The 24,194-nt window shown below is 58.5% G+C and overlaps 2 protein-coding genes across 5 annotated transcripts in view; both read left to right on the top strand.

Annotated features, from left to right (window-relative positions):
* Positions 1-3,494, top strand: part of USP43 (ubiquitin specific peptidase 43) — a 211,940-nt gene extending 208,446 nt beyond the window's left edge. The window contains exon 15 of the mRNA XM_048817556.2: positions 1,759-3,494. Coding sequence (XP_048673513.2) covers positions 1,759-2,879 — 1,121 coding nt within the window. The 3' untranslated portion in view covers positions 2,880-3,494. The remainder of the gene's footprint in view (positions 1-1,758) is intronic.
* Positions 3,495-6,533: 3,039 nt separating this feature from the next.
* LOC125621105 (testis-expressed protein 47-like) lies at positions 6,534-21,983 on the top strand. 4 transcript variants are annotated; one of them, XM_048817586.2, is made up of 8 exons: positions 6,535-6,698; positions 13,953-14,025; positions 15,098-15,201; positions 16,116-16,180; positions 17,261-17,465; positions 17,785-17,941; positions 21,230-21,263; positions 21,715-21,983. In XM_048817586.2, exons 1-8 carry the CDS (start codon positions 6,582-6,584, stop codon positions 21,716-21,718), a joined length of 759 nt encoding a protein of 252 aa, XP_048673543.2. In that variant the 5' UTR covers positions 6,535-6,581; the 3' UTR covers positions 21,719-21,983. The 4 variants fall into 4 exon arrangements, with proteins under 4 accessions (XP_048673544.2, XP_048673543.2, XP_048673542.2 ...); XM_048817585.2 differs by having other exon boundaries at positions 6,536-6,698; positions 21,230-21,286; XM_048817588.2 differs by lacking the exon at positions 6,535-6,698 and adding an exon at positions 9,565-9,969 and having other exon boundaries at positions 21,230-21,286.
* The last annotated feature ends 2,211 nt before the right edge of the window (positions 21,984-24,194 follow it).

The raw sequence follows: 24,194 nt of genomic DNA, 5'->3' as shown, positions 1-24,194 counted from the left end.
GTGGCAAGATGGGTCACAAGCAGGTTCACAGGGAGCTGGGTGGGGGCCAGGCGAACTTTCTGCTTTGGGCATTTCAGTGCCACTAGCCCCCAGGAATCCTGGATCAGGCTCCAAAACACCCCAAGTGTGGGTTAAAAGGCAGGGGTAGGGACCCAGGCCAAGCTGGCGGGCTCCATTTATTCACCCAAGGAGGGGGATCAGGAGCCTTGAGGGGCCTCATTTTCTAGCTTCCCCCACCCCCAAATTCCCTCATCCCCGAGGCTTGGCCGCACTTGGCAACCAACGTGAGCCAGGAATCTCGGAGCCAACACGCTCCTGGCGCACCCGGGGTTAACTTCTGCCACGCAGTCCCGCACCCAGCCCACACGGCCCCTTGCAGGACTAGCTCCACTGCAAGCTGAAAACAGCCCCCCCGCGGCCTGCCCCACGGGCGGATGCCAGGGCTCTAGCCCTGCCCATTAGGGGCTGTGCTCCTCCACATGGCGGGACGGGTCCATCCAGCTGAACGTCCCTGCGGTGCACCACCTGCTGGTCGAATGCACCAGTTACAGCTGGCCAAAGTGCCCTGGCCCGCATCCCCTATGCTGCCCAATGTGCTGGTGGATTTCAGTGGCGCATGGGGCCAGGAGAGGCAGTATTCGGAATTGGCCATTCAGCTGGTTCTTGGGCCCTGGCCCTCATCGTTAGTATGTCCCCGGCCCCAGTGCGCTAGGTGCTGGACATTCAGTGAGAGACAGGCCCCCGCCCAAATGGAAGGGACTAGACGGACAAAGTCCGGAGGAGAAAGAGAAGCAGGACGTGACTTACCCAAGGTCACACTAGGAGAAGAACTAGGGTTGCCAGGTGTCTGGTTTTTGACCGTCAAAAAGGGACCCTGGCGGCTCCAGTCAGCACCGCTGACCTGGCTGTTAAAAGTCTGGTTGGTGGCACAGCTGGGACCCGGGGCTAAGGCAGGCTTCCTGCCTGCCCTGGCTCCGTGTGGCTCCCAAAAGTAGCCATCAGGACCCAGTGGCCGCTAGGCTCCGCAGCTCCCATTAGCCGGGAACCACAACCAACGGGGGCTGCAGGGGTGGCACCTGCGGGTGCGAGGGCAGCATGCAGAGCCTTCCTGGCCGCCCATGCGCCTAGGGGCTGCAGGTACCTGGCAGCCGCTTCCTGAGAGCAGCAGTAAGTGCCTCGGGACCCTGCATCTCCTCCCGCACCCAACCCCCTACCCCAGCCTGGAGTCCCGTCCCACATCCAAACTCCCTCCTGGAGCCCGCACCCTGCCCCCCCCAACATCCCAACCCCTTCCCCCGCTCTGAGCCCCCTCCTGCACCCCAAGCCCTCATCCACAGCCCCACCTCAGAGCCCACACCCCCCAGCCGGAGCCCACACACCCCCGTCCCACACCCCAACCGTCTGCCCCAGCCTGGTGAAAGTGAGTGAGGGTGGAGGAGCGCGACAGAGGGAGCGGGGGATGAAGCGAGCGGGGGCAGGGGCTCAGGGAAGGGGTGGGACAGGGGTGTTTAGTTTTGTGCGATTAAAAAGTTGCAACTCTGACTAGAACCCAGCTCACCTGATTCACTGGCCAAAGTCCCTAGCTACTAGCCCACACTGCTGGCCAAATCCTGCCCTTGGCCACTCCTGGGCAACTCCAGCGGCACTGGTGGGAGCTGCGCCCAGCCCGAGCTGGCCCTGGATGCCCCTTGCGGGGCAGCACGCGGCTCTGCTCTGCTCTTGGGGACTCCCACCAACCTGCCTGTGTTTCTCTTGCAGGAGGCTTTGAGTCGAGGCCCCTGGTGCGCGGCATTCAGGGGCGCAGCGTCAGCATGAAAGTGTCCCCCACCAAGCCCAAGCTGGGGGCCACCAAGCCAGTGCCCCTCCGGTGGTCCTTTGCAGCCAGAGACAGGCCACAGGCTGCATCTGGGGAGCTAGTGGAGTACCTGGAGTCTGGGCGCAGGCCCCGGTACACCAACGAGTCCATCGTCCCCCTCATGACAGGGGGCAGCGAGAACACCCCAGTGCCGGCGAGGCCTCCGCTGAACCCAGCTGCGACTGGGAAGGACCAAGGGACTGGCGGGGCCGGAAGGGCGAGTGGGAATTCCCAAGGTGCTGTGGGGGGTGCTGCAGAGAGCCACGGCAAAGCACCCCCGGCCACCGAGATGGCCGGGACCCTGAAGAGGAGCAGCAAACCAAAGGAGGAGGCAGGCCAGCCACAGAGAACATCCAAGAAGCTAGAACTTCCCGTCAACCCAGGGGGACCCCGGAGCGCTGAGGAGCCAAAGAGCAACGGGAGCAAAGGGAGCTCCAATGGGGCGGCCCACGCAGGCACCCTGCCCCACCCACACCGCTCGCTGAGGGCCAGAGGGGCTCTGGGCAGGGATGAGGACCATGACCAAAGAACCCCCGCCAAGGCTGGGGAGCATGGCAGGGACAGGGACCCTGAGGCCGAGAGGCAGCCGGAAGGGAAGTTCACCATCTTCAGGGCTGGCTTCCTGAAGAAGGAGCCCAAGCGGCCTGGCGAGTCGGAGCTGCCCCATGCCTCGGAGCCGGCCATGGGCTCCTCCCGGACATCACTCTCCAACGGCACCCTGAGTGTCATCAGCGAGGGCAGGGTCAACGGCATGCTGGGCCGGCGGGGCAAGGAGGGCCAGGCCAACGGCAGGATCAGCCGGTCCGAGGTGGACATCAAGCGCTCGCAGAGCTCCGCCAGCATCCACAGCAAGGCCGACTGGGTGCTGCGCAGGTCGGCCTCCCTCTACAAGAACGGCGGCGGCAGCCACCAGCACAGCCACAGCGTGCCGCTGGAGAAGGCGGCCTATGGCACCTTGCAGAGGGTCAAGTACCACACGGCCTCCCTGGGCAGGAAGAAACCAGTGCCTGAATCCAGCTTCTAACCCGGATCGGCCGGGCACTGGAGAATGAGCGCGGCTGCTACTATGAGCCAGGGCAGCCAGGGTTGGAGGAAGGAAATGGACAATCCCAGCGGGAGGCTGCAAGGGGCTGTGATGTCCACTGAGGCCGCGTTGGTTTGATCTCTGGGCTCCCGAGTCCCACTGGGGCTGGGTCCTGTTCTTCTGCCCTAGGATTGCTAAGGGAGCTGTCTCCTGCCGCGCCCCAGATGCCTGGTCTCCCTCAAGTGTGTAGGAAAGGGGGCTCCTTGCACAAGCCATGCCTTAATAGGACGGCGCCCAGTGCAGGGCTGCTGAGAGCGGGGGCGGGGGACGAGCAGCAGGGAGAGCAGAGGAAGAGTATTTATTCTATACGCAGAGAGAGTTTTAATCACACAGCGTCAACGACGCTTTTTGTTTTGTAAAAGGCGACTATTTTTCGTACCAAGGACGGGATGGTGCTGGGGATGGGGATGGGGATGGGGAAGGGGATCATTTATGCACCAAGCTCTATGCAATAATAAAGTCTTCTACTGAGCTTTTGTATGTGGGGGCCTGGCTGGCCGCACACGCTGGGGTTTTGCAGAGCTTTCTATTAAAGCCGTGTCAAACGAGCACCAAGCTGGGGACTTTGGGCTGTGGCTCCTGTGGGGAGAGAGACCCGCGGGGTGGGGGTGGGGGGCCCTCGGGCGGTGGGGGGGGGGCGAATGTCTGTCTGCTTCTTGGGCTGACGCTGCCCGGGTCAGGGAGTTCCTGCACTCCGGAGATTGTCGAGTAAACCCTCAAAGCCTGACTCTCCACTGCCCCGTACGCCCTGCGCCCCTTGTCACTGACCCCCCCACCCAGCGCCTGTGCCCTGTGTGTCACTGAAATGCCCCTAGCACCCTGTACCCCTTGTCACTGACCCCCCCAGCACCCTGCATCCCCTGTCATTGCCCCCCCCCCAGAGCCGGGCCCCTTGTCACTGACCCCCCCTGCGCCCCAGACCCTGTGTGTCACTGTCTGTTGGCCCCCACATGCCGTGTGACTGGCCCAATGTCCCATGGCTCACTGAGCCCAGTGCACAGGGCGTGTGGACGATCCCGTTGGTGATTTACACCCTGTGGGCACTGGGCTGAATGACACCCCAAGGGGCAGGGCCACGGAGACACACTCACAGGGTCTTGCACCCTGGCTGGCGCTTGCCCGAGCACAGGGTGGCTAGCCCAGCAGCTGGCTGGATAAGGGCCTGAGGATGAGTCACGTTATGGAGCCAGGGCCCGCTGGGGTCTGTATCTGAGGTGCTGCCAAAGGCGGGGCAGGGAGAGCTCAAGGCCAGGCAGGCAGCACTGCCCCAGGCATAGCCTCGTTCAGTTCGGGGGCTCTGGGGGGAGCAAGGGCAGCAGACTGGCCGTCATAGGCCCACAGGGACGGGCACAGGCGCTTTGCTGGAGTGACACTTTGTGCCCCAAGCTGAATGCCAGGCCCTGGCAAGGCCTCTGGAGTCACCTGCTCTGCTCTCCAGCTGGCCTCAGCTTCGCCCGTCAGCCCACAGGGTGCAGCTGGAGGCCCCCCCCAGTCCTGTCCCCAGGGTCTCACTGCACTGGCAGGACCCAGCGCTAAGCATCCGGCCCTGCGTCTGTCTCCGGGAAAGGCCTGAGAAGAGGGAGGACAAACAGTCCTGCTCCCCACTCCTGGGCTGAGCGCTCCTCAAAGCCAGGCTGCCCCAGCTCTATGGGGACCAGCGGCAAGGGGGCAGGGGGCTGACTAAGGGGCTAGCTGGGCATCCAGACAGAGGGTGACCCTGGCTCAGCCAGCTCAGGACTGCCCTTGCATGGGTCAGGGAGCGATGGGGTTTGGAAGGTGGGGATGGATGGGGGGGATCAGGGAGAGATGGGGGTAGGCAGGGGATGGCTTGGGGGGCTCCGGGAGTGATTGAGGTGAGGGCAGGCAGGGGATGGATGGGGGGGCTCAGGGAGCGATGGGGGTTTGGGGGCTGGAGGGCAGGAAGGGGATGGATGGAGGGGCTCAGGGAGTGATGGGGGTTGGACGGGGGGCAGGAAGGGGATGGATTGGGAGGCTCAGGGAGCGATGGGGGATGAATAGGGTAGGCAGGGGGTGGCTTGGGGTGCTCAGGGAGTGAGAGGTTGGGGACAGGCAGGTGATAGATGGGGGTCTCAGGGAGCTTTGGGGGTGGGAGCAAGCAGGGGATGGAAAGGGGCTCAAGGAGCAATGGGGGTTGGAAGGTGGGGGCAGGCAGGGGATGGCTGGAGGGGCTCAGGGAGCGATGGGGGTTGGAGGGGGGCAGGCAGGGGATGGAGGGGGGCTTGGGGGGGGTGGAGGCAGGCAGGGGATGGATGGGGGGCTCAGGGAGCGATGGGGGGTGGAGGGGGGCAGGCAGGGGATGGATGGGGGGGCTCAGGGAGCGATGCGGGTTTGGGGGATGAAGGGCAGGCAGAGGATGGATGGAGGGGCTCAGGGAGCGATGGGGGTTGGACGGAGGGCAGGCAGGGGATGGAGGGGGGGGTTGGACGGGGGCAGTCAGGACATGGCGGGGGCTCAGGGAGCGAGCGGGGAGTTGGGGGTTGTGACAGCTTTAGCTCGGTTTTGAATTCTGGGGGTTATTTTATAAGGGAAGTAGCCACCCAGCGTGTGCAGGCCAGCCTGGCGGAGGCAATGGGTGGCACCGGTAGGCGAACGGTTCGCGTCCCGCAGAGTCTCAGCACGTCCCTTGGAGGAGTGTGTGTTCTGGGCAGGGCGGTGGGCTGGTCGCCTTTGGCCACACTGCGCTGTCTTTACGGCAGAGAGGTACGCCTGGCACTTGATGGAGGGTTTGGGCTGGGCCCTAATTCCTGGGCCAGTTGCAGCCACAGCCTCGGGCTGGTCTCTGGGACACTCTGTCTCCCGCCTGGACAAGCTTGGTCCCTGTGGACAAGGTCCACGGTGCCGGGGGGGGGGCTGGTAATGGCATCCAGCCCTGCTTAGCTCTAGGGTGGGCAGTTTGAGGTCAGTGCAGGGCAGCCGTGACTAAAAGCCATAACCAGCTGCAGGCTGTCTGGGGCGCAGCGAGCACTGGTTCTTAGCCCCTATTTACTGCCGCCTCTGAGTGCATCCTGCCCTCTCATGTGTGTGGCCGCCCTGTCAGCTAGCGCAGTGCGATCCCCATTGGGCAGGCAGGGGGACACAGATTAAGTGACTTCCCCAAGCCCCTAGGGACAGTCTGTGACGGCGCCAGAAACTGACCCCAGCTTTGCTCCAGTCCCATTAGCTCCCTAACCCCTGGGCCAGGCCGGCTGGGCAGAGAGGCCAAGGTTCCCACGGGCGCTGAAGCCTGATCTAACCCTAGCAGTGAGCAGGGCTGCAGCACAAGGGTGGGGGAGCCTGCCTAGGCACTGCCCCTGCTGCGCAAAGGATGGGTGGCTCCCCAGGGCCATCAGACAGACACAACTTTTCCTTTAAACTAAAATGCCTCACGGGGATTTATTTTTACCCACATGCTGCACTGCACCCCGGCCATCCCGCCCCTGATGGGAAAGGGTCCCCTGGATGGCCGTGGGCTTTGGCCCGGTCCCGGTCCCTGTGCCCTGCATTCCCCTTCGAACAGCGAGGCATGCAACCCATCATTGGCACGGTGCCACCAGGCTGCAGTGGGCGGGCCCTTGGCAAAGCTCCCCAGACCCCCTTTGTTATCATGACACAGTCACTAAGCAACGGCCGCAGGTTGCAGCCATGGCATCCAGGCCAAAGCGAGCCTCGAGCATGGAGTCCGAGCCGGAGGAGTTTGCTTTCAAGGCCAGGATCTCGGTGTATGGGCTGGCGCAGGAGCAGCAGAAGGCGATCCGAAAGGTTTGCATGTAGCCGGCAGGGGTGGAGGGGCGGGGGAATTCTTCACTGGGTCTGAGCCATCCCTGTCCCTCGGCTCAGCCCCGCTGCACCCCGCTGCTGGGCTCTTCGACGGGGGGAGGGGGACTTTTGCAGGACCTGCCTCTGCTTTAAAAACCATTCTGTGTGTGTGTGTGTGTGGCCAATGCCCGGCAGTGCAGCCACAGGTCCACAGCACGGGGGTGTAAACAGCCAGCTGGGCCTGTTTGGAGTGAAGTTCAGGTAAACGGGATGGTTCTGGCCTGCATGTAAGGCCAGCGCAGGCTGTGGTGGGACACGCACTCCCCCCAGAATCACTCTGATGGCGCCTCCTTGCACAGCAGCAGGTCAGGGTCCTAGGAAAGCAGGGAACCGCCCCCATGGGATGTGAAGGTCTCTGTAGCCTCCAAACTAAAAGGTCTGTGCTGGCCTCGTAGAGGGAGAAAAACCCGAGTGAGCAACAGGGACTGCAACACATGCTGAGAAATACCATGCAGGACACTCGCACCCCCCTGTATTGTAATGACACGAGTCCCCCAGCTGTTCCCAGGGCAGTGACCAAATGCTGCAGATCTGATCTCATGCCAAGGAGCGGACCAGCTGCCAGGCCCTGCACGCCTCAACGAGGCCATCAAAAGCTGGGCTGTTAATTCAGAACAGGATGTATTCAAGGAAAAGACATTTTATCCAATCACGTTACAATATGCAGATGAATGGCGGTGGGAGAAGGTAGGTGGTGATTGGCTGATGTGCCTCTGATGTCACATTCCAGTGGGAAGGGGGCAGGCAAGGGAATGGGTGATTGGTCAACTCACCTCTGACATCATATTACAGTCCAATGGGGAGAGGGAAGGGTGATGATTGGTTGATTTACCTTGTGACATCATCACCCCACCAACTGACAATAAGCTTTTCATAGGGTGGCAGCAAAGGGGCCAGAGACTGAGGGAAGGGTGAAAGCAACATGGGTCATGCCCAGCCAGGAGTACTGGCTGATCTAGGGGCAGTGCCCATGTGCTCTAAATGCGGGATCCAACCAGCCTCCAGTGGCTGAAAGAAGGCTGCTGGCGTGGAGAAAATAAATAAGGAAATGTTATTTACTCCTTCACATAACAAAAGAATCAGGATCATCTAATGACATTAATAGGCAGCAGGTTTAAAACAAACAAAAGGAAGTATTTCTTCATACAATGCAGTCACTCTGTGGAACTCACTGCTAGAGGATGTTGTGAAGGCCAAGATTATAACAGGGTTCAAAAAAGAACTAGATAAGTTCCTGGAGGATAAGTCCAGCAATAGCTATTAGCCAGGGTGGGCAGGGACCCAACCCCATGCTCTGGGTGTCTCTAAACCTCTGACTGCCAGAAGCTGGGACTGGACAACAGGGGATGGGTCACTTGATAATTGCCCTGTTCTGGTCATTACCTGTGAAGCATCTGGCCTTGGCTACTGTGCTAGGAATGCATCCCCCTTGGCAAGCAGCGGCTGCATTAACTTTCCTGCCTGCCCCTTCCTCCAGCACGGAGCCCCATGGACCAGGTGCTGGGTCAGTGGTGTTGTGGTAAAATGACAGGCGGTTAAACTGCCCTCAGCAAAATTCCACATTCCCCAGCCGCGGAACAGGCAGACTCGGGTTACCCTGGCCTACTCCACTGTGCTGAGGCAGCTCACGGAAGGGAAGTCCCTGCCAATGCAGCCCTGGCCCAGGAGGCACCGTTGGGCCGCTGAAGCTGGCGCAGAGGCCCAAGAGCTCTGCTGAGCTGGATGCAGGGGAAGTTTGAGGGCTGATCCCTTGGCTTCTTTCCTGGCGGTGGAAGGGTCAGACTCCGCCCCGGAGTGAAGATTTTGGAGGAAGCCCCCCCAGAGCTCCCATCGTGGAGGAAACCCTTGGACGCCAAGGGCCTGGGGGCCAGGGCCAAGGGCTGCGGGGACAAAGTGTCTCCCCTTTAGGGACTGTGCTGCAGCCTGAGGGGCCCCAAGAGCTTCGCAGCAGAGGGAATGAGATAGGCCAAGTTGCACAGCCTGTGGGGTCTGGAACACAACGCCGCGCCCGGTGCCTGGCATGCAGCCCCTTCTGAGCCAGATCCACGGAGGCCACGGTACAGCCCCGGCTCGGCAGGTCTGCACAACCACTTGGTGCACAGCAAGCTGGGGCGCAGACCTGCAGCCTGCCCGGGTGGGCCCAGCTGCCGCATGCTCAGCGCTCCCTGGCCCACTCTGATGTCCTGCGGTTTGACTCAGTGGGAGCTCCGCTGAATGCATCTGATGCAGTGAGCTGTAGCTCACGAAAGCTTATGTTCAAATAAATCGGTTAGTCTCTAAGGTGCCACAAGTCCTCCTTTTCTTTTTGCGAATACAGACTAACACGGCTGTTACTCTGAAACCTGGGAGCTCAATGTCATCCTGACCGACCCAGGTAGCCCTAATGTAGCCGAAAGGCAGGGACCCTTCCTTCCCCCTAACCCACCCCAACTCCCCTGCCCTTCGAACTCCTGAGCCGGCCACTTGAAAGGGAAATCTGCAAGCTGCGCTCAATGAGGAGCCAGCCCAAGCTCCTGTAACTCACCAGGGCTGCCCAGGCTGCGGGGTCTGCCACTGCCCAGCCCCCCAGCCTTCACCTGCGAATTAAAGCATGGTGCTCAAGAGGCAGCGATAAAAACACCTGCTAGGGAACAGAGCTAGGTGTGGCCATACCCCCTGCACCTTACCCGGCAGGCAGCTCAGCTAAGAGCCCCAGCTGTCACAAAGCCCTTGGCGTCCCAGAACCTTTCAAAGGATCTCTACATGCCACGTGTTGCCTGAGCAACCGCGGCTCCCTGCCAGCTAATGCCCACAGAAAATGCCAGCAAACAATGCAGACAAAAGGGATAAACGTAAGGGCCCGGGCTCTGCTGCTAAGACACCGAAAACCTTTTGTCAACTCGCAGCTGCTGCCTAGCCAAAGTCTTGCCTTGCTCCCAGCCAGTGTGACTGGGACTCCAGGCTGTGGTACTTGGTCAGCGCCCGCGTCTCTCTGCACTGTGACCTCCAGGCAGCAAGAGCTGGTTTCGAAGAGGCCAAGCAGCAATTCTGGATGAGCCTTGAGGGCCGTTAGTGCTTTCTCTGTGCAGCCAGAGGACAGGAGCGAGGGGGGGGCATGGCTGGTCGGGAGAAATCGGGGCAGACGAAACGGAAGGAGTCGCCACAGGAGAGGGTCCGGACAAATCTCCTTCAGCACGTGCTCAGCAGGCGGGCCCCCCATGCCAAGGAGGATACGGTCAGTGTCTCCTGCTCTCCGCTCCCCCTGGAGCACATGGGGTGGGGACGGACTGGGATACAGGCAGAGCTAGGTCGGCAGCCAGGCCACACAGCTGTGGGGAGGGTGGCGCAATGTGGTCTCAGTAAACTCCCCACATCAGGGCTTCAATCTTCCTTTTACCGGCACAGGCTGCAGATCCTAGAGCGTTTCAGCCTATTCACAGGGGCATGGTTGGAGTCCATCGGCCCTGCTCCTTTCGCCAGGCTGTAACTGGGTGAGGAGAGGCCCATGCTGTGGTAACCCACACACCTTCTGGGTGTGGGGTTCTGTCCCATCTAGTGGCATGGAGACCACTTGGAGAGAGGGACAAAATGAGTCTGCTCTACAGCCTTAGCTAACAGGCAGTTGGCTTTTAGCTCCTAGGGTTGAGGCTCATGCACTAAGCTCCATAGGCCCCCAGTTCGAGCCCGCCCGCCGACGACCAGGGGTCTGTCATTGTTACGCTGTCACCGAGCCCCTGACTTGGGTAACTTTGCTATGTCACTAGGGCTTTGGAGTTTTTCCACTCAGTCATGCCCAGATCCACAAGGGTGTTTAGGCTCCTACCGTCCATTGATTTCAGCTGGAGGATCTGTGTCTAGAAACTCCGAATCCTCCAAACCCTGCAGCTCCTGTCAGCTCTTGTTCCTAAAGCCTGTAACTAACTGCACAGACCAGCTTCTGACACTCTTCCTCATGCTCTGTAGTAGTTGCATCAAAGTCAATGAGCTACTCGGGGAGTAAGAGGCAGAGGAGTAACAGCAGAACCTGGCCTCTACAAATAGCAGGTTATTTCTGACTACATGAGGGCTGCCTGGATAGTAGCTCTGGCAGTTTTTCTGACTGGCATCCAAACAAGCCTCTTTCAGATCCCCTTTCCCAGTTCATGCTGTGTTTCTGTCACCTCCCAAAGGGTGCAGAAAATGTTTGGTAGCTCAGGGAAGCTTCAGTTTTACAGGCCTTTAAATAGGCAGAGAAATCACAATCCCCTTGTGGGTTAGCCCTGGCCATTTTCAAGGGCGAGATGGCAAATCAAATCACCATCAACCATTCCAAAAGGGACTGTTTTCATTTCCCCAATGCAAAGCAACTGCGCAGTGTGGTCCGGGTACAACAAGGGGTGCACAGGAAAAGCAAGCGTGGACAGGAAATCCGTTAGTCCAGCATCACTAACTGCGTGCTACGTCTTATCAAGGCAACAATCCAGCACAGCATGTGTGAGATCAGCTCTCTTGGGAAGAAAATCACTAGCTAAGGGCTGCTGTTGGACTGGGACATAGGATATCTGGATTCAGCTCCTGGCTCTGCCGTTGACTCCCGGGGTGAGCCTTTGGCACATTAGTTAGGTTGAGATTTTCAGAGCTGACTGGGGAACAGACACCTCTGGGGTCACCTCCCGTTCAGTGGCTCAGTCCCTGAGTCATTGCTGAGCACCTCAACCTTATGGCTCTGGGGAACTGAAGCACATCTGTAGAACAGGAATAACGCCACTTCCTGGGTCCCCTTGTGTGGTTAGACTGTAAACTCGCTGGGGCAGGGGGAGTCTCTCACTTTGGGTATATTCAGCGCCTAGCACCAGGGGACTCCACCCTTGATCAGGGGTCTCTAAGTACCACTGTAATGCAAAGAGCACTATTCTCGCTCATCTCACAGCATCTCTATTTCAATTCAGCCATTCCAAAAAGGAATCAACTGAAATTTACCTTTTCCATAATTTTCAGTGTACACAAGTCAACCCCCTTCACCACCAAGTCACCTTCCCCCGATGGGGGAAACTTTAATGTTCTGAGACAGGTGCGTCTAGCCACGAGCTTCCCCAGGCTCTGAATGCGCCCTGGGATCTTTCCATTTCTGCCTGTCTCCTTTCCCAGGAGAAGGTGCTTGCCAGAAATGTCAGCAGAAGCCCTCAGGGGTGGTTTTGTTGCAAACTCTCCGCTCTTTCCAGACACAGGAGGAATGGCCAGTTTTGTCAGATGCTGCTGAGTGCCCCTCAACTCGCACCAGGAGCCTGGACCCGAGGATCCTCATGGATTAGTTATAGAACAAATCAAACTCAATGATCCTAGCTCAGGAGTGGGCAAACTTTTTGGTCTGAGGGCCACATCTGGGTGGGGAAATTGTATGCAGAGGGTTGGGGTGCGGGAGGGAGCGCGGTGTGCAGGAATGGGCTCAGGGCAAGGGATTGGGGCAGAGGAGGGGTGCAGGGTGTATGAGGCGGCTCAGGGCAGGGGTGCAGGAGAGGTGCAGACTGTGGGAGGGAGCTCAGGGCAGGGGGTTGGGGTGCAGGAGGGGTGTGGGGTGCAACAGAGGGCTCAGGGCAGGGAGTTGGGGGTGCAGGGTGCAGCAGGGGGCTCAGGGCAGGGAGTTGCGGGGCGGAGTGCTAGAAAGGTTCAGGGTGCAGACTCCGGCCCGGCGCCACCTACCTAAAGTGGCTCCGGGGTGGCAGTAGCGCGCACCGGGGCCAGGGCAGGCTCCCTCCATGCCTGCCCTGGCCCCATGCCGCACCGCTCCGGGAAGCAGCCAGTACTATGTCCCTGCACGGCCCCTGGGGGAGGGGGGGAACAGGGCTCACCCTTGCCACTCCTCCAGGTACCTCCCCCGAAGCTCCCATTGGCCACGGTTCCCCGTTTCTGGCCAATGGGAGCTGCGGGGGGGGCGGTGCCTGGAGGCAAGGGCAACACATGGAGCCCTCTGCCCCCACCCCCCGGGCCCCAGGGATGTGGCGCCGGCCACTTCTGAGAGCAGCGCGGGGCCTGCAGCACCACGGGGGGCAATCCTGCAGGCCGGATCCAAAGCCCTGAGGGGCCAGATCCGGCCTGTGGGCCGTAGTTTGACCACCCCTGTCCTAGCTGTCCATCCAGATGCACATAGACAAAGGCGTGGTTCAGAGCACAGCACCTCTGTTCTCTGCTGGGGAAATTCACACTGGTGCAGCACTGCCCGCCCTTTGCTCAGGGTCCTCCTGCACGAGTTGAGTGCTGGGGAAAGGCACTGGCCCACTTGATCCCCATGAGATGGAAATCTCACAGGAGAGGAACAGGGCAACCTACCTTCCCACAGTGCCAGCGGCCCCCGACCCGCATACTCCAGCCAGGAACCCAGCGGGGCACCGCTTCCTGGGATGAAAGGTGTGTGCTGATCCTCCAGCCCGCCTGGTGAGATGCCAGGGAGGGGGACGCATTTGTTGTCTGGACACATTCCAAGCTATCGTAGGAGTTCCCACATGGTTTCCATGGGGATGCTGCCCTGGGAGCCCAATGCTTTGGACGGTTGCAGAGGAGCTGGCCTGGGTCCTATGAAACCGACCAAGTAGTCCCTCCTCGTCTTAGGGGAGAGGCCCATTTGGGAGGTAGGCCGGGCATTGGAAGGAGCGGGGGTCAATTCATTTGTAAGTACGGTGACCAGATGTTCCAATTTTGGGGGCTGTTTCTTATATAGGCACCTATTTCCCCCCCACCCCCATCCCCATTTTTTACACTTGCTATCTAGTCACCCTATTTGTAAATGTCTTCCCCGCGACACTGCAAACCAATCCAGGGCCACGCGCTCATCTGACCATCCTGTCCCATTGCACTGGTTGGGTGTGTATCTGGGTGCACGTGTCCCAGAGAAGAGGAGCACAGAGTGGGCAGCCTTAGGATCAGAAGGGACGTCTTAGCTCCCTGAGTCCATCCCCTGCTACTACACGTCCCCAGGCGCAAGCTCCCATGCCATTTACAACACGTGTGCCAGTAGAACAGGCACCCGTGGCTCTAAAACACCAGCCTAGGATGGCTCGTTGTAACATTAAGAATCAAGAGGGTGGGCGGCACAAAGTCCAGCCGCCACCGAACTCAGCACCAGAGCCCTCCTTTACACCATCTCAGTGCCTCGTGCGGATAGCCCTCCCCTTCCCCCTGGTGCTGGCAGCAACCTCCCTTCACAGGGCCTGAACTATGGCTGGCCTCTCTCTTCCCTTCCAGAAATTGCTTCTGCACAGACTGGTATTTCTGGCTAAGATCTCCCCGGAGCTGGCCGACAAACAGGATTTAGCAGGTAAGCATCTCACCCTGTTTCTTCAGTAGCCACATCTGTGGAGGGCAGAGGGTCCTGAAATGGAACAAGGGCCATGCACACACTAGCGCCTGGCCACGCACTGCGTTGCAGTGTCTGGCCAGCGCCGCCTAAGACCAAACGGCTACGCGACACGCTGTGTTTGAGACACTGTCGTATGGACCTCTCCAGAACACTGCTCACTTTCTCCATGGGGTTGGGAAGCTGTGCTGGAGAAGGGAGGACACGGCTCCCTACCCACCCTTCTGTGTATGACCCTGCGCTCCCAGCACAGCCATGGTGGAATGACAGCGATGAGGGTTCTCCATGTGCAGAGTTACCTGCTGGGTTGCTGTTGCTGGGATGGGATCTCCCAGAGCAGCAGGTGTCAGAGTTAGCACCCCATTGAGATGCATGGGACACTCGTAGCATCTCAGGCTCAGGCTGCTGTCATCCATAATCAGGTCACATTTGTGGGCTAGAAAAATGATTATTTCTCTTTTAAAGGCCAGGTTGGAGTCTACTGTCAGTCCATGGGGACGGGGGGAGGGCCCTGGGCTCAGGGCCATCATGCTCCTGCCTCACTGTGGCCCTGCCAGAGGGCAGTGTGCATTGAGAGCCCAGGCTGGGCGCTCAGGTACCCAGGGAAGGATGGCTTGAGCCACACTGCAGACATGGCTGCTGTTGTGCAAGCTGGTGGGGCTCTGGCCCCCGTCGCTGGGAGATCCGATTCCAGGCCCCCAGTGTGGGGAGGGCGATATGCAGCCTCCCAGGAGAACATGGAGATGTCAACATGCATGATCCTGGTTTGCAACCAGCCCCAGGCCGCTCAGGAGTTCCCATTCTGACTGCTGGAGGCTGCTATGCCAGGGGTGCTCTGAGCGGGGCGGGGCCCTGGGGCTGTGCCGCACAGGGGTCCCTTCCCCTTTACAGTGCACTGGGCGGGGGGCAAGGGCACGAGGGATCCTGCAGCCTGGAGAAGGAGGCAGCTGCAGGAGCCCGGGGCTGGCCGCACTAGCCTGGGGGTGGGGGGCATCAGCCAGCAAACGCTGTGTGCGCTCTGGATTCTCCTTAGGGTACTGGCACCTCCTCTTCCTGAGTCTGCAGCGCTACTACCAGGGCGAGGGGGTCACGGGCCTCCTGCTGCTCTACCCCACCTACCTGGTGCACACCCTAGAGGTACGGGGAACGGAGGGCATGGGGCCAGTCAGCCTGCGACTGCATGGGAACGTCAAAGAAAGGGATCGGAAACCGGGAGAGCGCCCAAGGGGTTGCGAGACGGCTTGGGATTGCCCTTCACAGGCTGCACCGAGCTCTGCTCCCCAGCCCCGTTCCTTCCCCCCTCCCCCCATGTCACCCTACGTGAAACACCCAGCACCCCGTCTCCCCCTCCCTCCCTCCCAAGCAGTCACCCTGCAATCAGCCTGGCTGAGGCGGAGTGTAGCAACAGGACAGAGAATAGCTGTGGAGGGTGGGAAGCAAGAGCTAGAACCCCCCAAACTTCACTGGAAAACCACTGCTCTTGTCCCCGCTCCAGACCCCCATCTTCCCCCGCCCCAGGATCAAAGGGCCCATCCCCCACCCCGGCCTCGCCCCTCATCCCCTCTAGTCCCCTAATCAAAGGACCCATTCCCCATCCCAGGCCTCACCCCCAACACCAGAATCTAAGGGTCTATCTCCCTCTGCAACCCAACAATGTGAGGGCCCATCCCCCAGCCTTGCCCCCTAACCCCACAATCGAAGGTCCTCAAACCTAGCTCACCACCCCACATGTAAGAACAGCAGGGCTGACTCCCCCAGGCCAGAATTTGAGCGCCCCATGCCCACCCCCCCTTTTAGCAGCTCACTGTGCTGCCTTGCCCTGAATTCCTCCTGCCCCCAAGCCTGGCAGCTGCAGCTGGCATGTTCTGGCCGAGCTGGGCTAGCAGCGTGGGCAGATTCAATTGTGCCCTCTCACACTTGCACCAGTCAGGTCCACACATCCTTGCCAGCGTGCTCGGATGCTCCATCCCATCACCCGGGGTGCAGCCCTGGGCGTCTGTCAAGACGTGACCAGGGGGTTTGCACAGCTAACGAGGTTGCTCTTCTTTCAGGCCTCCAGCGAGGTGCTTTACTCCGTCCTGAGGGACCTGCGAGACATGCAGCCCCAGAAGCACAGGTGAGGGCTGGCCAGCCAGTAGCTGGAGGGTTTTCAGCTGCCACAGTTCAGCGTCTTTCACCAAACCCCAGAGTGCACATGACCGAGGACGGTGGCGGCTGGGCTGTGTGCGGGGATCGAACCTGCGATTGGCTGGGAGGCAGCAGCCGACTAATCCAATAGAACAAGAGCCAGAGGCTGGAAATTGAAGCTAGGCAAATTCAGACTGAGAATAAGGAATCCGTTTTTAACAGGGAGAGTAATTAATCCCTGGGACAATTTACCAAGGGCCGTGGTGGATTCTCCCTCACTGGCAAGTTTTCAGATCAAGAGTGGATGTTTTCCTGTAAGATCTGCTCTAGGAATTTGAGCGAGGCGGGAGGGCGTTTCTCTGGCCTGTGTTATACAGGAGGTTAGGCTAGATCATCACCATGGTCCCATTTGGCCTGGGAATCTATGAATCTCTGCACATCGTTACCAGGTACAACCAGGAGAGGGAGCTGCAGCCACAGCTCTGTGGACTCGGTGCACCCCGGTGGGAAGCATGGCTCCGGGCAGAGGCTACCAGCGTCCAGCTGAGGGGAAGATGGGAGTGCCACGGCTCAGATGCTGGCTGGCGCCCTCGATAGGGGAAAGGGGAAATTGGAGGGTCAGTGTCAACCTGCCGCCAGGTTAATTAGCGTATTGAGCTCTCTGGCTCCCCCTGCAGATGAAAAGGGGTAACAGAGGTGTTCCTACCTGCCGCCAGGTGTTTGCTTTAGAGCTGGGTGGAAAATGGTTTTGTAGCTGTGGAAAATTTAGACAAAAAGTTAAAAAACAAAAAGGCAACTTTTTGTTGAAACAACATCATCTTTGGGTGAAAGCCAGGCACAGTCTAAATGGAGGGGAACAGACGTACTGGTGTGAGCACCTTCTTACCAGCCTAGCTGTGTCCACACCAGGGGGTGGCACTGTTTTAGCAATGCTAGGCTAGCGTGGCACCATCTTTGCACGTAACAAGGCCTCAGTAGGCAGGTAGCGACCCTCCTGTTAACCCCAGGGGGTGACAGACCCCTCTCTTGCTGTGAGAGGGAACTGATCCACTACCCTGTCCCGTCCCAGGGCCCTCATTCTGGAGCCCAAGATCCTGGTGCTGTCCCACAACATTCCTTCCCGGCTCTTCCAGCAGTGGAGCTACAAGGTGCTGGACGTGCCCAGCAGGCATCTGGGCTACAACACCTTGCGCGAGGAGCCAATTGAGACCATCATTGGCGAGTGCCTGGCAATGCTCCTGAAACTGGGGGAGCACCTGCTGAAATACCCCAAGGTAAGGGCCAGGAGGCACTGCTAGCGCCCCCTAATGCGGGTGGGCAGCTTGCCGGGGTCTGTTGCGCCCCATCTCTAGCCAAATCTTTGGGATGCCCCCACATACAGGGTGTTGCTGCCTTTGGAATTATAGGCCCTTGCTGACCTGTCCAGCCACCTTCAATTCCATCGTCTACAGCAGGAGTGGCCCGGCTCGCAGCAGGTGGGCATGCGTGGTGGGCATCGGAACGGTCAGTCGAGTTCTCCCGATGGCTGCAGGAGGTGTGATTTTCCTCTGGCATTGAGTGGCTGAGGGCTTTCTTTTCTCTTCTGATTTCCAGAGCTCCCCAAACCTCCCCGATGCCGTTCTGGAGAAGGTCCCCAACTTAATTATTTCCCAGGACACCATCTGCCACCTCCTGGAGTGCCGGGAGCTCCTGAGCCCTGCACAGTTCCTGCAGACCTACGATTCTCCCTTGAACGTCGTCATGGACTCAGGTATGTTCCTGCGTGCCGCGGGCTGCATGCACAGTGCAGGGATGCACATGACTTGTGTCCAGGGGCTCAAAGCTTGTTCACCGCCAGCAGCATTGTGACTGTGAACTGTCCCCTGGATGTAGGGAAATCAGAACCAGCCTCTGTGGGATGGAAACAGCCCTATGAGCTCAGTTCCAGAGTTTGTTCATCTCTGCCTCGGCACTTGGATGCAGCAGGGACTGGGGCTGCAGAAGGACGGTGACAGATTTCCAGTGCAAGGGGCAGAGAGCATTTCTTGCATTGCAGGTTTCATCGTGATCTTTCTCTCCCCCAAGTTGTCTAGTGACTTTTACAGAGCACTGGCCCGCTGGGCTTAGTGCCAAGCTGGGCTTAGTTCTGTTGCACACTCCTGGCCAGGTGACAGAGCAGGTTCCCTTCCTGGGCTGCAGGGTCCAAGCCATTGCAGGGCAGCGGGGGCTGAGGGCAGCACAGCTGGACTGGGACTTGCCGGGATCCCTCTCTGTCCCAGCTCTCAGCCTGGTGCAGGGACTGTAAGGCAGGAGCGTGCTGCTCCTCAGCTGGTTCGGTCCCTGGTGCGGGATAGCGCAGCGGCGAGGACTGCTCTACCTTGGGCCACTGCACTACCAGAGGGAGCTGGTCAAAGCTGCAAGTGGGAACTGGGCACTGAAATGCCCTTTGCCTTTGAGGCTCTGCCATGCCCATCCCCACCCAAGGAGATATTTGGGGCAGAGGAACAAGCTGGCCATGCCCCCTCCTGCCTTCACATGCCATGTGGGGCTGGGGGCTCTCATGGGCTATACTGGCTCAGCACACCCCCCCCCAACCCCCTTCTAAGCTAGAGGTATGCTGTGTGCTAGGGGAGCTTTGGGGATGCTTTGCAGGTACTTGCCATTGGCTCCAGAGTGGGCACAAGGCAAGCAGGAATTAGCCTCTTGGGTTCCAGGCCTGCTGAGATTGCACCTTCCACCGGTGCTAAATGGAGATTGCAAAACCCAGACCAAAACCCAAAGCCAGCTTAGAGCAGGTCCCCTGGCTCTGCCCTGGGCCCACATGGCTCCTTCCATGGGGGCTGCAGCATCTTAGCCAGTCTTCTCCAGGTTTTCCGCTCCACAGGGTGAATTCCTTGGATGCCCCTGGAGAGCCCTTGCAGGTGCGAGCGCTGGCGAGCTTAGGGTCAGGCGCAGCTGTGCTCATCCTGGCTGGTGAGCGGCGGGCATTGCCGTGTGGTTATGGACGTGACACCACACGCTGCCTGGCTGCTCGCTGCCATAGTGCAAACCCAAAGCGCTGCACAAGCTGATGCGACGAGCCCAGGGATGGAGCTGGGATTTCTTCTGGGGATCAGCGGCATGGAGCTAGCTCATAAGCTGCTCAGGGTGGGAACTGTCTCTCTCACCATGTGTCTGTCCAGCACAGCGGGGTGAGGGGTGCGGGGCAACTCGCCTCATTGCATTTTGGACAGCAGCTCTCTGGCACCAGCTGATGAGTCCCTCCCTCCAATGTGTTTTCTGATGCTTCCACGAGAGGGTGTCGTCTGCAAAGGTTTCAGTGGGAACTGGAGTGGGGACCCAGGGATGATCAGACCCTGCATGCAGACTCCGCTGCTTGATCCCGGAGAGAGCCTTTTCCAGAGGCAGCTGTTTGGGAGAACAGCAGCCAAGGGCATGCCTGAGCCCTGGGCTTTCCCCTGGGGAGTGCTGTGTGTACAGGCAGAGGGAGGGAACGGAGCTGAGATCTGCCAGGCAGAGCTGGTGACGAGGCCCAGGAAGGCCTCTCCCCGCCCCGGGCAGGAGTGTTATTATTTGTATTGCCCAAATGCCTCCGATTCCCAGTCATGGGCCAGGCCCTTCCAGCATTCTGTTGTCCAGTGCCAGGCCGGTATGGGCAATCCACCCCACCCAGGGGAGGCTGTTCCACAGGACTGTAATAGCTAGGAAACTTTCCCTGATGTTCAGCCTAAATCGGCCTTGCCTTAGATTCATTCCCCCCCCAGACCCTTCCTCTGCTAAATAACGCCTCCCCCGCACTGCTGCAGCCCTCCTTTGGCCAGGGTGAGCCAAGCATGCCTGGAGGCTGGGGCAGTAACTTGGCCAGTGCCCTGGGGCACACTGAGAATACAGGTACATTGTCCCCTATGCAGAAATCCACAGAGGGAATGAGATTCTGACTGACTGGGGGACGGGTTTTGTACCTCCGGCGTAAGGGAGGAAAGGAGGGAGCTGTTGCATAATGGGCCCAGCTCTTCAGCGGGAGAGGGGCCCGCGCTCACTGTCACTGGGGCGTCTGGGCAGCTGGGTTGTGGCTGGTGCCATACTGTTAGGATCGAGGCCGCTGTGCAGTTTGGACTGGACCAGTCCCATCGGTTGGGGCATTGGGCCATATCCTGCTCACTTACAACTGGTGTAAATCAGGAGTCGTTCCTGTCATGTCAATGCTGTTCCTACATCATGCTCTGGAAGGCAGAGGAGAAGCTGGGCCCTTTCTTTCACAGATTCCACGGCCAGAAGGAACCAGAGTGATTCTCTAGTCTGACGGTCTGTGTAACGCAGGCCAGAGAACGCCCTGAATTAATTCCGGTTTGAACTAGAGCAGAGCTTTTAGAGACACAGTCAATCCTGATTTAAACATGTTCAGGGATGAAGAATCCACCGCACCCCGTGGTAAATTGTCCCAGTGGTTAATTACCCTCACTGGTAAAACTTTACACCTTATTTCCAGCCTGTATTTGTCTAGCTTCAACTTCCAGCAGTTGGATTGTGCCAGACCTTTCTCTGCTAGATTGAAGAGCCCAGTATTAAATACTTGCTATGCCTGCAGATATTTATAGACTGTGATCAAGTCACCCATTAACCTTCTCTCTGTTAAATTAAATAGATCCAGCTCCTTGGGTCTTTCACTATAAGGCAGGTTTTCTGATCCTTTAATCATTCTCGTGGCTCTTCTCTGAGCCCTCTCCAATTTAACAACATCCCTCTTGAATTATGGGCACCAGAACTGGACACAGGACTCCAGCTGTGGTTGCACCAGAGCTTATAGCTCAGACACAAACGTTCTGGTCCCAGGTTTGGGAGCAGCAGGGAAGGAGTAGGGGACTGATGGGAAATAAAGTGTTGTTCCGTCAAAGCTGAAGGGGCACTGCTGTGAGGAAGTTCACAGCTGTTCATGTTCCAAAAAAAGATGAGTTTTCTGCATCCATAACCAGTGTGTGATAGTCAAGGAGAAACCCGGAAGGGGTGGGCTTTAAGCAGAGTCCAAGCTGTGATTACATCTAGTTCCTTTTGCTTAAAGGGCACGTGTTTGGAAGTGAGAACCCGTATGCTGTGTAAGTTTCTTTGCAACCCAAAGGTACAGTAAGCTGTTCATTGGGACATGCATGTTGGGCTTTGCATGATGCTTTTCAGTGCATGCTCATGCAGGGTCACAGGCCGCCCTGCCCTGTAGATGTTGATAGAACCTCAGCTGAAATAAAACCCACCTTGCCTAACCAGCGCTGTAGAAACCCCTTCCCCTTTCAGTCATGCTAACAGCTCATTTCACCTGGCTGTGAGTTTCACATGTTCACAGTCCATTGCCTGCCCTGTCAATGTCTGTTTAAATGCTGGCTGCTTCCAGGTCTCTGCAGTGATCAAAGGTTCACAGGAATGTGCAGTCATGTGCCTCAAAGCAAAAACAATGTTTTTTCCTCTTGTATCAGCCGATGCCTGAAATGCTCCACTAACACAGCTCAGTGTCTGCAGCGCACTCTCCTGAGATGCGACAATTCTGTTTTACAGGTAGGCCCAGGAGGAGCCTGGTGTGATTTCGCGAGTTGCAAGCAGCTAATCTCAACAGCTCATTCCAAGTTTGTTCAATTACATTTTTTGCACCAGCAAGAAATGAAAAAGAAATCATGCACACCCCCATTGTTATTGATGCGGTTGGGAACGGCTGCAGAAGTTGGGAGTCTGGAATATGGTTATCGTTCCATAAGATGGTTATGTTTCATAAGAATATGGTTATGTTTCATAAGATCAGTTTCTTAAACATTTCAGTGCAAAACTCATGGGATAGTGAATTCTTCACACGAACTACTAACCCCTTGTTAGATTTCCGGGTTTTCAAATGAGCCCATGGGCCTGAGGCCCTGGCTCGCCATGGGAGGCGAGCACCTAACTCCATTAAGCTCGTTGGAGCAGAGAATTGTCTCTTACTGTGTGCGTCTGTAGCACCTAGCCCAACAGACAGTGCCTAGACTCTACCGCCATATAAACAAGAGAATCATGGCCTGGGGGCGAAGGAAGAAATCAGCAATTACCGACACTGAGCAGTGCACTCAACCCTTCTACGCCTATTTCCAGAGCATGTAACAAACACTAATCAATCCTCCCTATCACCCCCATTGTAGAAATGGGGAAACTGAGGCACACAGCAGGTAACTGACTTGCACAGGTCCCCCACAGAACCAGTGCCAAAGTTGCAGGAAAGAACCCAGGTCTCCTGAGCCCTGTCCTTGGCTCTAACAACCAGACTCTCCTGCCACCCATTAGCGAGGGGGCAGCTGCAACCCGCCATGGTTTATACAAATTAAGGGCCTGATCTAAAACTCACTGGAGTCAAGGGAGAGCCCAAAGTGCATCCTTGGGCCCTGTCCTGTCCCCATGGCTCCAGCAACCCGCAGCCTACCAGTGGCTTGGGAGGGGGTGTTTGCGTCCTCCTCCCTGAAGTCTGGCTCTGTTTCCCAGCCTCCTCTCTGTGCTCCCGTGCCCAGGACACTGCAAAGCTGTGTGTGTTTGCACTGACCACAGCAAGCAGGCAGGGCCAGCATGTCGCTCCTCAGCCAGGGAGGGGCAGAGCTGGATGGGGAGCAGTGGAACATACACGCTGCCCTTCAAAGCGAGCAGATTGCCCTAGAAATGCAGGGGAATGGCTGCAGCCATGACACTGCTCAGCCCCCTCCAGTGCAGTCAGCAGAGCCCTGCCCTGTGGGGAAAGCTCTGGTTCTGGTGTCTTGGGTTCATGGAGTCCAGTGAGCCCCCAAACCAAACCACCTGAGTCAGGAGACACCAACGGAGACCAGCCGAGAGGGCGTCTGTCCCCGAGCCATCCCCAGAGATGGGGGTGGGCGGTGGAGCTGCTGGCTCGGGCCTGGGGCAAGCTGCTGCAGTCTGGTGGGTGCGATGGGCCGGGGATCTCTGCCCCGTCCCTAGCGCATGAATAGCTCCAGTACATAGCAGTCTCAGCAGAGGCCAAGGGCCGACTGGGTCATGGAGCCTGAATCTCCCGCTTGTCCCTAGAGGCAGAGGCGGATTAAGATTTACTGGGGCACTGGGCACAAAGAACATTTGGGCCCCCCACACCTGGGGCCCCCCAAATTGGCCGGGGTCCCAGGGGCCCCTCCCTGGAGGCGATGCCTCCGAACCAGGAGTGAGACACAGGAGGCTATGGCACATGGGGAGATTTGCTCCTGGCCATGCTGCCTCCGTTGTGTGGGTGGCGTGGCCAGCCAGCCCCTTTAATGGAAACCAAGCAGAGCCTTCAATCCCCTCTCCTGTTCCTTACTAGGATTGCCTTGTTCCTAATCTCCCCGATGCCTGAGAGCCGCGGAGAATTGCCACCCAGTGAGGTCCTTCCGTGGCTCCCCTCATCTGGAGTCTGAGCCCCTCACAGGCACTAAGGAATGTGAGGGAGGGCAGGGCTATTCTCTCCCTGGTCGGACGGGCAGCCAAGGCACAGAGCAGGATTTCGGCACCACGGTCCCATTGATTTCAGTTAGAGATAGATGCCCAAGACCTTTGGGGATCCGCGCCTACGTGACTCACCCAGGGGTCTATGGCAGAGCCGGGGCTAGCTCTCCTCCACTCCTCTGCCCCTCGACCAGCCCTCCTTTTCCATGCACAAAAAACGAAGCCAGCAGCAGTTTCCCAGTCGGATCTCCAGCTTCTCGCTGGTGTTCTGATGGTCTCTTTCCCCTCTCCCCCTTTCCAGAGCGTGTGTGGCCACTGCCCGGGAAGGTGAAGCTGGACGCCATGAGCTCATGAATGGAAAGGAATCGGGGCCCATGGACGTGTGGGGCACAGCTGAGATGGGAGGGTTGTGAGCAGCAGCCCAGGCACTGCTGTGGCCCACAGCTAGTCATGCAGTGCTCAGGTGTGGCTGATCTCAGCCCGCAATCGTGGGAAACATCCAAGAGCAGCATGGGAGAGTGGCCGGAGGAGCCTGCCTATCACCAGTGGAATTACGGGCTCAGATGGACAAATGGGTTTAACTGTAATTA

The sequence above is a fragment of the Caretta caretta genome, chromosome 14 (genome assembly GCF_965140235.1).
Source record: "Caretta caretta isolate rCarCar2 chromosome 14, rCarCar1.hap1, whole genome shotgun sequence".
Classification (NCBI taxonomy): Eukaryota; Metazoa; Chordata; order Testudines; family Cheloniidae; genus Caretta; species Caretta caretta.
Note: the sequence above shows the minus strand (reverse complement) of the source record. Positions and strands in the feature narration are given on the sequence as shown.

Excerpts from the sequence above, each read along its gene's own strand:
- LOC125621105 (XM_048817588.2), top strand. The coding sequence starts at position 9,850 with ATGGCTGGTCGGGAGAAATCGGGGCAGACGAAACGGAAGGAGTCGCCA. Across the intron at positions 16,181-17,260 it reads ATGCAGCCCCAGAAGCACAG|GGCCCTCATTCTGGAGCCCA; the intron begins GTGAGGGCTGGC and ends GTCCCGTCCCAG. Across the intron at positions 17,466-17,784 it reads ACCTGCTGAAATACCCCAAG|AGCTCCCCAAACCTCCCCGA; the intron begins GTAAGGGCCAGG and ends TCTGATTTCCAG.